The following is a 15,686-nucleotide window of genomic DNA, read 5'->3' as shown; positions in this document are numbered from 1 at the left end:
CGGGCTGCCGGGACGGGGCGGCTTGGCCGCCGCTATGTCGGGAGCGGGGTCCGTGGCCGCCCTGGGTGTAGCCCCGGGGGTTGCTCCGTGTTTCTCCAGGCCGGCCTGGGAGGTGAGCTCTTCACCGCCCGGCCCGCAGCGCAGAGCGATGGTGATGTTTTGGGGCGTATGGGGAAACGTGGGTTCCTGACCCGTGTCGCAAGCGGGGGCAGATTTAGGCAAGATACCCGCTAAGTGTGGAGGGGTGCAAGAAAGCCTAGGTAGACGTGCTGTAGCTTTATTAAAACGCTTTGTTTGTTTTCATCTAGGTCTGCTGTGTGTTGTGTGGCTGAGAAACATACAGTACACAGCGTCAAGGTTGTGGCCGTTATTATAGATAAAGTAGCGATCTCGGTGATTTCTGTAATGGTTCAAGTTTGACCAAAAAAAAAAAAAAATCACTGCACTGTGTATGATTACAACAGTAAATGCTTTCAGAACAATCTGGCGAATTCCGTGAAGATCATTTCGTGGGACCTTGAAAGATACATAATTTTTACATTTAGTGTGAAACAAAGTATCAGTTGTTCTGGAGTTTTGCTGAACGGTAGTTAGTATGGATATTGCCATCAGCTTGTGGCAGGTGGTATTTGCAAGAGGGGTTGGATGTTTGCCATGTGTTCCAGGTCTAGCTCTTTTCAGCTGACAGGGCAGAGATAGTGGCAGTCCCAAGCAAGGACTAGGAGGAAAGCTCTCAGATATGCATGGTCTCTTGTATTTGGTTTTGGGTAAGTCTGTAACTCAGAGTGGTATTTCTTGCCTCCTCTGGGCTGTCGTGAAGTTGGGGGTTGCCCCCATCTGCTATGTGCAGTGACTACCATCTAACTTCAGCGTGGTCCATGTGCTGCTACTAGTAGTATGTCTGCAGTTTGGGGAGAGCATATTGACAATAAACTTTATAAAAGATAGTACAATACATGATAAGTACTTGCTGGTTTTTTTTTTTCCTTAAACTTCATGTTTCTGTAAGGAACTAGATACCAAGTGATGAACAAAGCTCAAAAATGTTTTGTACCAAAATGGTTAACAGTATATTACAGTTCAGAGGAAATACTAATTCTTGCCTATTCAGACATGATTTAATGTTAAGTAAACATAATTGTGATTCTTTTACATAATCGTAGTGAAACAGTTTACATTTCCATGCGGTACAGAAGTATTGTGAATGGCAGTTGTTCCTCAGGGAGTTTTCGGAGCAGGTAAACTAATTATGTAACTGAGACAAGGTGTTTTTATAATCTCAGCCTTTTGTAAGTTGTTTCTTCCAACCTGTGAGACCCTTGACTCTTTTAAAAGAAAAAAAAAGCATCCCATAACTGTGCTGTAAACAAATTATTAATTTCAGGGCCTGGGCAGGTAGAAGGGTAAGCCTGAGCTCTTGCCTTGAAACTGTGCATACACTATACATTAGGTGTTTATACAAATTAAACTGAAATGCTGTTGAACTAATTTGAGGTGGTTGCAGTGGTTTGCCTGTTAGTTAGGAATTTGCCAGCAAAAAACTGTTTTTGCAAGATTGCAGCTCTTGGCAAGAAACTTCAGTTTTTCCCAGAATGGCTTTGTTGGGTAAACTGAAACAAAAGCTCTTGCTCTTGAACAGCTTGCTTTTTCTATTCTGCCTCCTGTTTTGACTTCTTCATTAACAGATTTAGTAAGGAGCTTGGAGAATGAGTTACCGTAGAGCCAGAGGACATTTTGAAGTGGAATATTTTAGATCACAGAAGTTACTTTTCACAGAACTTTTGATTCTTGTTTTCATGCCAAATAAAATTGATTTTTAATGGGAACTGTAAGAATTTTCTGTGAAAGGGAAGTCTGAGATCTGACCAGCTGTGGTGTTTTTGCAAGGGAGATTAAAGGTAAGGATATTGTAGGTTTTTTCTCTCTCCCTCTCTTCTGGTTAGCACTGCATATTGGACTCAGCCTATGCTAATGTGTTATAGAATCATTCCAACCTGTTTTCCCCATTCAAACCTTGGATTTCAGGATGTACTGTTTGTGTTGTGTTTGCATACCAACCAGTACACTTAAACTAAAAAGGAGTTGTAGCGTTGGCCTCAGCCAATCTCACCTCTAAACTCATGGATCCTTTAAATTTCTCCTGTTCCACCGCCTATCAAATGGCAACTGTTTGATCTCTTGTGGGTGTAAACTGAGTGAAACTTCTTTGAAAATTGTAAATGGTGTCTGGTCATTTGTACTTGACATTTTAGAGGAAGAGAGTCAATGCATTCTTCTTGGTGAAAAGCACAGTGCTTATGCCAATTTCTATTGGCTTTTATTTCACAGTATAAGCTTTGTTTGTTTTTTATTTACAGCTAGATAAAAGCTATCTAAAACTTACGTGTCTGACTGGTGCATTTTAAACTGGAGGATTCTGTTAGTGATGTGTCTTCAAAGTGCATTATGATTATCAGCCTTTAGTACAAGGTAATACTGTCGGTCAGATTAGTTTTAAGAAATTGTATTTGTGTAGGGCTTTTGTTCATCCCAGGTTAGCAGCTGAGACAAAAAGATACAACCCAGTGACTTCTTGTAGTTTGGATCTAATTACACATTTGGATCTGTTTGCCTGTGCAGTTTCTCAGTGATTTTTAGGCATGGGGATTGTAGGATTGTGGCTCAAAATTTTTATTCTAGTGACCATGAAACTTACTTTATTTCTGCAGACTCATTCATTAAGTGCTGATCAATGGCTGTTGATAACACTAGTGATGACCAGTGAAACTTTCTTTAGGCATCAATAGAACTAAAGTTGCCTTGAGAAGGGAGCTCATTTTATATCGAATAACTAATCCTGCATTATTTAAATGGATGCGCTGCTTCCTGGCTAGAAATGTGACTGTGGTCAAAAGTCTTAGGGCTTTAAAAGCTGTTTTTACTGTATGTTTAATTTAACCTCTCTTGGAAAAAAGTTCAGAACTTATTAAGTGTTCATAGTGATGAGATTTATTAAGATACTGTATTTTTTTATTCTGTCTATGGCATTGAAGCTGGTTTTAGTTACTGGTTATATGTCATTTACAAATTTGTTCTGTTGAATGACATTCGAAACAATACACAAGCTGCGGCCATTCCAAACATAATAAATTCCCACAGAAATGGTCAGTCTTAACAATTTTTCCAGTTATTCTGAAGACTTAATATGATTAATTAGTCATTAATTGAAGTAGCTGGGACTTGGGGGAAGAGCAATTCGGTTTCCGCTCTCTGCCAACAAGCTAAAAGAGTTCTTACATACCTGTCTCTCGAGTGCTTTGTCTTGAAATGATAGCTGTCATAGCATTTGAAACTGAGCTTTTATTAAGAGGTACTTTTTGATAGGAAGGAAATGGCTTTTGCGTTTGACAAGTGTTTCTTTTCACAGCGATAATTCACAGGTGTTCCAGGCTAACGTTTTGCGAACCCGCAGGAACAGTACCACGGTTATGAATCGTCATAGTCTGGTAAGAAAACTATTAGACCAACCGCATTAGGTCCAAAGCAGAAGTGTGCAAACAGGATTAAAGAAGAAAATTAGATTGTAGTCTATGAAACTAATACCACATGTTTTCAGAAACAAGGCTGTAGACCGTGACATTAATACGCTGTAGCTATAGTGAAATGTTATTTATAGACCATTTGGCCTTGGAGAGTACTTATATTTCATTGTGATCATAACTTTGTTTATAAAATGCAAGCAGATGTTCTAAGATAGAGTAAGAAAGGGAGTTCTCAAGGAAAATTAATTACATAGATGTATTGTTCAGTAACCAGTGTGCTAATCATTTCTGATTAAAAAAAAAAAAAAGTGCAGTGATGTTCTGATCTTAAATTGTCTTTTATATAGTAAAGACAGAATAGACTGTTGTAATCAACAGCTGGTATAACAAGATATAACTGGTTGATAGAAGATGAATCTTGAGACTTCCAGGATGAATGAGTTTATATCTCTTAGAGACATTCATTTGTGATTTCAACTTTTGTCAGGCTTCTGTTATTGCAACTCTCCAAATCTGAATTTTAAAAATATTAATCTAAACCCAGAGAAAATATTGCATATCTTGTGCTTTAGTATTGTACAAATTGTGGTAGAAGGGTGTAATTTTGACTGATTTAGAACACCTGCACAGGATCACATAGACAGCATGATTTGCTAACCCTTAAAGGGTTAGGGTGCATGGGTAGTTATTTCCTCTAACCAAAAGGAATTTTTGTCAGACTTTCATGTATAACCAGAAATGTAACTTTTCCCCTAAGAAAGCATTAAAAAACAGGTAGACACAGGATAATATCCAGCTGCATTCAGTTGATTATTAGTGTCTTGGAAAAATTAAGCTCTGTTGGGGTGGGAAGGGAGTAGTATCAATTTTCTTTTAAGTATGAGAAACAAAGTCCCTCTAATGCTAACAGCAATTATCCTGTTTTTCTTAGTTACCTTTTGAAGATGCTTTAGAAATAATTTGTTAGCCCCATGTTAATGGTTGAAGAATACTACTCTCCTATTTTGTTGACTGATGCCCCTTAGCTAAAATTCTGTTTTAAAATCAGGACAGACCACTATTTCAGCAAAGGTTTGCATCTGTAACAGAACTGGGATACTTATGTAAAAGTCTGGAAAGATTGGTGGAAAAGCCTTTCTCCTGCTAGAGAACATATTATGGTAAAGATTTCTTTAAACAACAGTCTCTTTCTTCATATGTATTTTTAGGGTTGGCAGCTTAGGGTAAATTTCTTTATGCTTGTGGTCAGAGGAAAGGAGAAACAAACAAAGACAAAAGCTCAGTTTATTATGTTTACTTCTTGAAAATCCTCAATTGTTGGGGAAAAAAAGATGCTAATTTAGGGCGCGTTGCCCGGAACTTGCTGGGAAGCAGGGGCTAGTTCACTGATGGGCTAGCTCTTCTGGCTGCCCCTAATAGATGTTGCAGTCTTCTGGGCTGAACCAGTGTTCCCATCTTCATGGGATGATGTTCTTAGCCCTTCACCTCACTTAAAGGTTATTAAAAAGCGTCCTGAAAGTTAACTTTCTTCTTCACCTCTGGCTGACCAGGTGCTGACAACATACAGTTGGAATTTTACTTATGCTAAAAATCAAGAGCTCCATTGACTGCTAGATCAGTGCCTTGTCCACTTTGAAATATTTCTTTGAATTATGGTCTGGTTTTTGGTTCTGTTGAAGATGGCAGGGCGGATGGAGTTGGAAAGGAACTTAGGCATTATCTTATCCTTCTGTGGTCTTAAACCAGGATCATCCATAGATAAATGATTTTGTGAAAATAGTTCAACTTTCATCATTAAGGATCCTAAGCAACCTCACCTGGTATTCTTGCTACAGCAAAGCAGTAAGTGTAGTTTTATGATGTTAGAATATTCTAACGAGCTAGATGACATCTACTTTGGTAAATTAAATTTTACAATAAGTAGGTGATAAAGTGTACTTCAAAAACCACTTTTTTGTATTTAGGAAGACTAATCCAAGTTTTATTGCAGTGTAAGCTCTAATAAAGAGGGTGAAAAGATTCAGTAAGTGACTGAAACTTTGTTAATTTCATATTATAAGTACAGCTAAAATTTTATGTTAAATTTAACAAAATTTTATTAAACTTTGTGGAAAAAAATTGGTTAGTATTTGTCTAATCTGTGTTGTGCTCACTGTCATGGGAACAATGTGAGTTGGTAAAATGCTCTGATAACTGAAGGTCATGGTCTATGTAGCTCCATTTTCAGGGCTGTTGTACTTGTCCCAGTTGCTCAGCTGAATTCTAAAATCTTTTCTTTTTTGAGTAGCTTCTCCAAGTCTCAGACTCCAACTCTTTTATAATGATGACTACAGGGGCAGCTATGCCATTTTGGCTTGGGCTAGATCTGTAGTTTTCTGACACTACATGTAATTGCCAAGGAAGGGTCAACAAGGCTCAGCATCCGCTGATTATTTCCTTCCAGAAGATATCAGTGGCATCTAGTGAGTAAATGTTGTTGGTGTTTTTTGGTTTGTTTCTGTGGTTGGGGTTTTGGTTTTGTTGTTCAAGCAAAGCATTTTAGTCCATGGTTAGATGTTTAGATACTATTTCAGCAAAAGTTGATTTTTTTAAAATTTATTTTTATTTTTTAAAGGTAGGTAAGTTCCCTGTTACGGTTCACTGAGTGGCCCCACAAATGCTTGTGCTGACAGGAGACAGGGGGCACTGCAGGGACGGCAATGGAAGGGCAGAGGCACCAGGGGCAGGTGACTGCTTACTTTGGCTATGCTGCCTGCCAAACTGGCTCTTCTGAATCTTTACCTTCAGTGAAAAAGATTATTTAACATGCTGGAGAAGGGAGGAAGGGGAGGGTGTTTCTCTTCCATGTGACAGTGTAATAGTTTGTAATGTTTTTTATTAATCTTTGTGCTTTCTTAAAACATTGGGGATTTGAGTGGCATAATTTTGAAAAATGCGTTCAGTCTCCTTTAGCAAGTATCCTTTAAAAGTGACCGAGGCTTCTGATAGTTTCTTTTCACAAGAATTAAATCAAAGGACTACCAGCAGGGAAAAAGTGAATTTTAAGCAAAGCAAGGCTCATGACTTGTTGGTTTTGCAATGTAGGGTCCTCAGAGTTAATGGATTTAGTTAGTGCATTAGATCCTGCAGAGGAACACTTGACTGTCTTTTTATAATTTTTATTTTACACTGCGAGCCCCTGGTTTCGTATATATTCTATTAATGTCAAAGCTTAAAATATGTGGATCACAGTCATAAAATTAGAATATAATGAGTGGAACAAATGCATTTCTACTGTGGAGTGACAATGAATAGGCAGGAATGTACTATTGTCTAGATCCTTTTCTCTGCGTGAGAATCAAGGTCAACTCAAGGTCCACATTGGCTGGTATAACTTGGAGGAATTTTTATTAGGTGTACAGGATTTTTGGGAGCCCGGTATAATAGTAAAGCTGACCTGAACTGGACTTAAGTAAAAATCAAAACATTATAACCATTAGACTTCAGTAGTATATATTATGATGACTAAATTCTGGCACAAACTTTAGACATCCTCTGTGTGAGTTTGATAGGCTAATATCTTTTGTGAGAAAAAGGGCGTGATGTCTTGATGTTTGTTTTTTTTAGAGGGAGGATTCTGGATATATGAAGCATTAATAGTCTATGATAACTTACCGTAACTTTTTGCGTAAGACAGCAAAATCTTTGTATTCTCCATGGCACTGATTAGAAGATGGTGCAGTAAGTGGTTAACTGAATGTTTGTTAGTTCTCCCAACTTTAGCATAATGAAGAGCTCTGGTAATGTTTTGTGAAGCTGATGAAGCCTCATACTGCATAAAGTAGATAAACACTTAGTAATAATACAAACCTTACTTGCTGAACACACATCCATTTTAAAAAGACACCTTGTTTTTTGGAGGGGTTGTCAGCTTACAGAGAAGTAGTTAAACCTCTATTCAAAGCTTTAGCTTTGGATTTTTGATCCCTGAATGGGTTATGACAAAAATCAACTGAGGGTCAAACATTTGAGGGATGGGAAATATATGAAAGGAAATTATATTTTGAGAAAATAATCACTTTTACTTGGTTTTGAGTATGCAGTTTTAGATCATAGTATTCCAGTGAGATCTTGATGCAAAACTGACAAAATTAACAGAAGACCATTTTTAGTGGCATCCTCTCCGATTTCACCTGAATTGGTGAAGCTCTTGAGAAACCATAAGGAAGGTATTTAGCTCGTTGTTAGCCGCCTAATAGCTGATTTTTTTTCACCTGTCAAAGTACTCGTTTATAGGCAGACAACAATCCAGAAACCTTTTTGCACAGTGTGTGGTTTTGGCTTTGTATTTTTAAATGAACTATTGGGGAGCCTTCTAGATCACTTAAATGAAAATATTCTGGATCACTGAAGTTAAAATATTTATGCAAATATTAAGGGTGGCAGTGTGCTAGTTAAAAGCAGCTTCATTCTGTAGAGAAGGCTGTGAATTCTAGTTGACTGGAAATGAAGTGAAAGGCAGGCTGATGCCAATTAGCATCTGTGAGGATACAGAGCAGTATAATATGGAAATACATATTATCATGTTCTTGCAAGTAATTAATGTAGTTTGTGTATACTGAGAATGTTATGAATGCTGTTTTTTTTTTAAAAAATAAACAACATAATTTTTTAGTTTGGGTTACCACTGTAGAGTGGTTACTAACATTCCTGCACCTTTCTCTCCCTTCTCCTGTAGTTTGTAAGTGTGTTTCAGTTGTATGTGGCTTTGTTTTGCAGTTTGTGCCATCATCTCCTATCCGTATTCCTAGCAGCCGACTTCATCAAATCAAACAGGTAAGCACAGATTCTAATTTTTTTTTATTATTTTTGTAGGTGGTTGGTTTTTTTGCAGTTAATATGTAATGTCCTTCAAACGGCTGTAGATTTTACTTTGAAACTGTAGTACAGAGTCTGCAGCAGTCTATCACTTCAAGGTGTTTTCAAAAGTAAAAGCTGTATCTTGTCTGCAGAGCTCCAAATTTCATGAAGTAGAATGTATCTTATAGTGAGAAGAAGATTTGAGCAGAAATCTTAAAATGGACATTTTAGAAAGGAAACCTTTAATGTAAACCCTTAGGGTAAAGTTTCACCAAGTTTTTGGCAGTAGTGCCAGCATAACTATTCAGGGCCAATAACGAAGTGTTCCTTAACTTGCGTTGGCACAAGACTTTTGTGCAGCCAGAAAATGAACTGGATAAGGAAGCACTCTGGCTAAAAAATAGTTTGGACTCTTCTGGCTGGGCTATTTTTCATCTGTATAATTTTCTTATCCAGATCACTGTACTTGTGCTGTCACAGCATGAGCGGAGGGGGAAGGGCACAAGAGCAAACGCTTAGGAAGGGAGGGGGGGGTGTGGCAAATATCTGAGTAGGCTTAAATAGCACTGCTACCAGACAACAGACCGCAGTCTAAAGACTCAAGTTTTAAAATCAACAAGCTCAAACTCCTGTGGCTCCTCCGTTTTATATGTCGACTTTTTGACAGTAGAATGTTTATAAAATTGGCTTGAAGATGCTTGATTTTTTTTTTTCTTAATAATTTTTTTTAGCTTGCTAGTTTTCAGTGAATAGGCTTGATTTTTACAGGGCGAAAGTTAAAAAAACAATTTAATGCTTTCATCAGCATTTTCAGGGTATGACGTCTGACGTTATGGAAGGCACTTCTGCTTTCCATCTCCGATATTTAAGGTGCATGCATAGTAATGCTGAAGAAAATAACTGCTTGCTTTCATTATGTAAATAATTTACTGGCTTAAAGAGACTCTGAAGCAGTCAGGTCAGTTGTAGAGCTGTTTTCATCAACATAAAAAAGCTTAGGATTAGTATGTAAATGTGATGAGAGCAAGGGAATGAATTATTGTGGCTCTGCTATATTACATGAAGTAAAGTTTGATAATTCAGTTTTTTGGAAAATACTTCTGTATTCATACTTGTTCCGTACATGACATTTCCTAATTTGTGTTTGATCATTAAATTCACGAGTTGAAATTCCATGTCCTGTATACTTATTGGCACAGATGGGAACCTGTGTGATTTACATCTGATCTCTTTCAAATCTTAGCAAATAATCACACAGTTGAACTATGTTAGTAAGACTCTTTCTACATAAGATGAAGATTGTGAAGATGTTTAGTTGAACTTTTATTCTTGAACTGGACTGAATTAAGGAATTTACTCATTCACTCAACAGACTGGACAGTATTCAGTTAGTTTTAAGGAATGGTGTCTACCTAAGAGGAGATTGAGTCAAGTTTGTACTTCAACTTGGTGTTACTGTTTAGTTTAATTTTACATCTATGATCCATTTTAATAATATTTTATGGATGTTTTAGTAAAAAAACCACTGAATCCCAAATTCATTGTGCACAGTGCACTGTATTGCAAATGAAATGCTGACAAGTGTCTAGTTAGTTACTAATCCATAGAATAGGGTAAGAATCCAGCCGTGCTTTTGATGATTATCTGTACTAGTTTCCACTTTGTGAAATATTATTATGCAAGACTGCATAAAGATACTCTAGCATGTGCAGAATTTTTGGTTCATATTATCATTGTTCAGTTTTGTAACTATCTCTTGGATAGTAATGAAAATAAACAAGCTGCTTGAGAAACAACCAACTCCCATAAGCACTTCTTATGTGATGGTCTGTCTTGCTACATCTCTTCCATTCTTTCCCCCTCACTCCTTTTCATATAGTGAAAGCTTAAGGTTATTGTTGCTTAACCGAGTTGAATTAAATTTTTCGCATACTGAAGTAAAATGAAATGAGCTTTTCTGATTTGCTGTAGCAAAGGGGCTTTTTTTGTCTTAATTTTTCATCTGCCAATCTTTTAGGAAGAAGGAATGAATTTGATGAACAGAGAAACAGTACGTGAAAGGTAAGCATTAAGGCAAACTAGAATACTTAATGCAGTCTTCTGTGGGCCCGGGACAATACATTTCTTTTCTTCTTTATAGAGAAGTGCAAGTAGCAATGCAGATGAGCCACTCATGGGAGGAGAGCTTGAGCCTGGTAATGCATTCATGCTTTAATTTGTGTTTCTATTATCAGTATCAGGACACTAGAGACTCTCTCATGTCAACAATTTCTTTTATAGTTTGACCTACAATTAAGGTGTTAGTATATCACTGCTTTTGATCAGCAATTTTTCACACCAACAAGGCATAGAATTACCAGTTGTTCGAGGATACATGTGGGTTCCTTGGGCTGGTATGTCAAAAGAAAATTGCATGGATGTCTGCCTGTTCAAATTTTCTTCCATGTTCTGATACTCACCATGTAATGTTTAAGGCTTTTTTTTGTTTGGTTTGGGTGTGGGTGGTTTTTTTTTTTGTTAAGCTTAGCTCATAAATGGCTACCTAAAAATGATGAATATGATGGAGGATAACTTTGGAATCTTACTCAATTCCACACCAATCAGTCCTTTTCATGTTAAGGTACTTGCTCATCAGATTAATTATGTGTACTATTTACAGAGCGACAATGATTTTGAAAAGTCATCATCACCAAAACAAGTAGACTTTGTCCCAGTTTCTCCAGCTCCTTCACCTACCAGAGGAATAGGGAAGGTGAGCAAAATGTGGTAATAATGATTTTATCTTGAGCAGTGCTAAATAAATTCAACCAAATTAGTAGCAAAAGATTAAGCCACCTGCTCCTTTCTGCCTCAGCTGCAAACAAGAAACTAGAAAGTAAACAAAGGAAACCCAAAACCCCAAACCAGAAAATACCAGCTAGCAGTTGCACATCTTGTGGATGTGAATTTCTGTGGAGTGTTCGACTGTTAATCTGTGGTTAATAAACCTTATTCTTTATTTGCTTTCCTCTTGGAATAAGAGGAAGTGGCATACATTCTTATTTTATGAACCATAGTCTGTTTAACCAGACTGAAATAAATCCTTGTTAACTTGTATGTATTCTGCGTGAAAATGCAATCTATCCAACTCTTTCTTAATTTTCTTTTCTCAGTAACAAAAAGTGGTATCTCGGTATACCCAGCCATATTAACTGGTTGCTTATTTACCTGCAGTAAGGATCAGTTGTTACCATATAAGTGTGATACAGTGTTTATACGTAAATAACACAAACTGTTTTACTCTCAGCAATGTTTCTCACCATCTTTGCAAAGTTTGGTGAGTAGCAGTGGATTACCTCCCAGTCCTAGCCCAAGTCCAACAAGGCGATTTTCAAGGCAAGTACCAGATCATATCAATAATAGAAAATTGGCATAGCTTGTTCACGGTAGGCTTTTGAAATACCAGAATTTGTTACATACATAATTTATTTCTGATCACGAATACAACTTTATATATTCATGTAAACTTTGGATTTACAGTGCTCTAAAATATTTGTTAAAATCCTCATGTCATAACATTGGGAAAGTGGGCTGCATTTTGGCATTTGTCTTCTCAGTGTAGTCTCTATATTGCTCTTAATCAGATCTTAAGCAATTGAATTGAATTCTAAGGGGGAAAAGAACCCAACAGATTTAGGGTTTGTTACTGATACTGGTTTTAGTTGCATTGGATGTTGTTTTGAGTGATGTGGGCGTACAATTACATTTTATTAGACCCTAACAGTTCAGCAAAGTACTACCTGTCAACTGAGACATCAGTGCCTAGGTGTGAGCTTTTAGACTGCCCCAGCTGTGAAATAATGTGATTAAACTTTTTCTGGTAAGGTCTGTGCTTCCTGGTCTTTCTTCAGAAAAATAAAGAAAAAGGACTTAGTTTGGATAAGCTGTCTTAATGCCTATTTTCTTAGTGTTTTCGGCTTAGTAGTTTGTTACCTGAATTATCTTTTGATTCTTTACATGTTTTCAGGCTTCCTTTGTTAATGGTGATGTCAGTATAGCATATGCCTTCTTTTAGCAGGAGAAGCCAGAGTCCAATTAACTGCATTCGACCAAGTGTTCTTGGGTCAATAAAAAGGAAAGGTACAGTATTTGGTTTTGGCTAATATAAGAAGTCAACTTGTTGATTTTATAATAATCCATATAGCTTTCTTCATAACTCTGTTCAATTGGCTGATATTTCAAAGAGTGACTAGAAATAGACGATATTACAGATGACCAAATAAATGGAACTATTTGTAGGGATAAAAGAGACAAATTGATAAATTAGTTTTTACTATTCAGTAAAACTAACAGTTGTTCTGTTCTAATGCCTCTCCATCGCTGTAGTCATATAGATCTGATAAGAAACTAATGTAACCTGCTTAACAAAACAAGAACTACAACTATTGGTATATTTAACTTCACAAACAGAAAATTTTGAAAGTCCTGGCTAGCTGAAGGGCAGAGGTACTGTAGATTTAAAATAATCCTTCTGATGATTTTGAATCTACAGTAAAAACTAAAAACTGATCCAGAGACCTGGTAAACACCTTACTGCTTTACTGGGAAATGTTTCTCTATCTTCCTACATTTTTCTTCAAGTTTAACTTCTGGTTATTTTATTGCAACTGTTTTTAACTATATCTTCATGCTTCACCTTTTTAACAGGACACTTCTGGCTCTGAGACAGGTTTTAAAATACTTTATCTGAGTTCTGTTGTAGCCTATTTAAGCATGTATCCATCCTCCCTTCTTCTAGTGTATTTGGAAATCAAAGTTAATATATAAGTTTAGTGATAATCCTGGACCCTGTTTGTATTGATTGCAAGAGGAAGAGAAGCTTTCCTTATTCTCAGCTTCTCTACTTCGACGGAGCTAGTGAGTGAACTGATAGCTGAATAAACTGGAACAAAAAAATTATTCTCTGCTACTGAAGAATAAATATCTGATACCTAAACCTCAGTTCATAACTCACTAAACTTTCCTGAAGCTTGGACTAGAACGTTTCCAAGAAATAAACCGTCTTTAAAATTTCAGCATTGAACTTCTACTTTTTACATATAAAATAACACTCAATAGATTGTAGTAAGTTTGAACCTCTATTCTGTTTGCTCTGTAGAAGTACATTGAAAGTAGATTTTAGTTTAAATGAGTAGTAATTTTTTATCACTCCTTATCTCTTACCAAAGGTGTAACAGAGATAGAAGATCATCCAAAAAGATTATTCCAAGGATCTACCAACATGCTTATCCCTGAAGTTTCACATCAGGCAGACCTTGGGGGATGGTAAATGCTGTGCTATTTATTGTGTCGATTTCATCAGAAGCACTACAAGTTTTTTTTCATCTTGATCATGCTTGAAGTTGGGGGGTTTTTTTATTAATACAGACATCCCGTAATTTTGAAGCACTGAAATTATCACAGTAAACAGGCAGTAATATTCACTACAATTTTACAATTTCTAGGACTGGCTGTTAGCATGCTTCACATATATGGGAGTTGAGCATCTTTAGGAAAAGGCATCTCACGGCTCGCAATTTTTGGAGTCTAGTTTCAAGTTGCAATCAAATATGAATGCTGATGCTTGTTGGGCGGATTGGATATTTTCCTTCTCTGTTTTTTTTTCCTTGCTCTTAGTCACATAGGAAAATTAGTCTGTCTGACCCTCCCTGCTGGGAGGAGATAAAAAGTACTACGTAAAAAATCATAACGATTTGAAATAGCAAGGGATTTTGATGTAGTATTTTAGTCAAGAGGTTAATAATACATAGGGTGTGCCCACACAACTATCAAGACAGGGTTATTCACAGTACATTTATCCTTTTTGCCTTTCAGCTAATGTACATAGCTGTGAACAAGCTTTGAGCCCATTGCAGTGGCAATAATAAAATAGATGGTTTAAAGGTACTTTAAAAACGTACCTTTTTTGCACACCCTATTCATAGTAGGCATAGCAGTGCAGGTTCAGTTGCTGGATCTTGGTTTAGGAGATGGTAATTTTAAAAACGACTTTGATGCTATCACTGATGATAGATGCACCTATAGTTATAATTTTGTCCTGTGAAATATGTAGTGAATGATACAACTGAAGTATGTGTAGTTTACCATCGGCTCTCCTGATAAAAGAGGCCTCTGGATATATGCTAGCCCAGGACCTTGTAGGAGATAGGGTAAAGCTTGCAATGAATTGCTCAGCTTGATGCTTCTAATCTGTACGCCATTTCTGGGTAAGCTGAAGGAGGAAATTGGCAGAGTGTTATCTGTCTGTTTGGAAGTGACTGCAAGGTGTGTAGTTGCAGATTTATTTCAAATCATAGGGCTTACTGTCCCTTCAAAGATGTAATTTGTTTTTAAAATGGCTTTATAATGAATGGAAGCTAGAATTTGAAACTTACCAGGAGGAGTACCTCATTTCTCATATCTTGATGTTACTCTGTTTTCAGTCTGTCATCACATGCTCTTGATGACAACAGAAGCAGTGCAGGCTCTTCCTGTGACTCACCAGCTGAAGTCGGCACCAACACAGACTCTCCAGTCTCACTTTCTGACTCCAGATCTCCTTTTTTACCAGTAGATCTTACGGCTAAGTTACCTATTAATTGAGAAGCAGAAGTCTGCTAATGGACACCGAGAAACAGGCTGGATATCAATAAGACTTTCTCCTGTGTGTAACTGATTCTGTTCCTCATAGGAACTTCCAGAAATGTCATTATTTCTAGAAAACTTCCGGAATAGTTCCTTGAGGAGGAATTCACGTTTCTAGTGATTTGTATGACATTTACTAAAATACAGTAAGCATTTGAATTGCAAACATATTTGATGCTAACATCAGTAAGCAAGCTGTTGATTTACAATGGATATCGTCTTGTTGGCATAAGTTACAAATACTGTATGTACATTCTGTTTGTGGAAGACTTGGCTTTCCAACAGCCAACCGGCAGTGTCCTCACTAATATAAAGTTGTGCTTATGTAGTAACAGATAACTTTCACATTTGTCCTCAGTCTGAAACCAATGAAGCAGCTTACTAATTTGTTTTTATTCCCCGAGTGTTAGGTATTTATATTTTTTGTTCTTCATATGAAAGGTGGAATGTTGGGGGGGGAATTGATTCTTGTTTTTTATTATGATTGGCTGTTAATCAATTCTGTGTTCTAATAGATGTCAAAAGGACAAGTTGGTCAATTGTCAAATTTATATGTTGGATTTTATTCACGATCATGACTGCTGATGTGACTAAATCCAAATTGTGTGTGGAACATTCTTCTGGGGTTTTGTATTATTTTCTTTCCCATTTATATGATATATT

At 36.9% G+C, this 15,686-nt stretch overlaps 1 protein-coding gene across 1 annotated transcript; it reads left to right on the top strand.

The window, feature by feature from the left end:
• Window positions 1–3,409: 3,409 nt before the first annotated feature.
• On the top strand, window positions 3,410–15,422 carry LOC104070443 (protein FAM122A). Its single transcript, XM_009580414.1, has 9 exons — window positions 3,410–3,485; window positions 8,280–8,336; window positions 10,378–10,421; window positions 10,501–10,555; window positions 11,020–11,112; window positions 11,647–11,735; window positions 12,415–12,479; window positions 13,568–13,664; window positions 14,822–15,422. Exons 1-9 carry the CDS (start codon window positions 3,468–3,470, stop codon window positions 14,979–14,981), a joined length of 678 nt encoding a protein of 225 aa, XP_009578709.1. The 5' UTR covers window positions 3,410–3,467; the 3' UTR covers window positions 14,982–15,422.
• The last annotated feature ends 264 nt before the right edge of the window (window positions 15,423–15,686 follow it).

The sequence above is a fragment of the Fulmarus glacialis genome, unplaced genomic scaffold (assembly GCF_000690835.1).
Source record: "Fulmarus glacialis isolate BGI_N327 unplaced genomic scaffold, ASM69083v1 Scaffold42086, whole genome shotgun sequence".
In the NCBI taxonomy this organism is placed as follows: Eukaryota; Metazoa; Chordata; class Aves; order Procellariiformes; family Procellariidae; genus Fulmarus; species Fulmarus glacialis.
The sequence above is the reverse complement of the archived record's forward strand: the minus strand, read 5'-3'. Positions and strand labels throughout refer to the sequence as shown.

Coding starts and splice junctions, on each gene's coding strand:
- LOC104070443 (XM_009580414.1), top strand. Junction 8,337..10,377: donor GACTTCATCAAATCAAACAG/GTAAGCACAGAT, acceptor CCAATCTTTTAG/GAAGAAGGAATGAATTTGAT. Junction 13,665..14,821: donor CAGGCAGACCTTGGGGGATG/GTAAATGCTGTG, acceptor CTCTGTTTTCAG/TCTGTCATCACATGCTCTTG.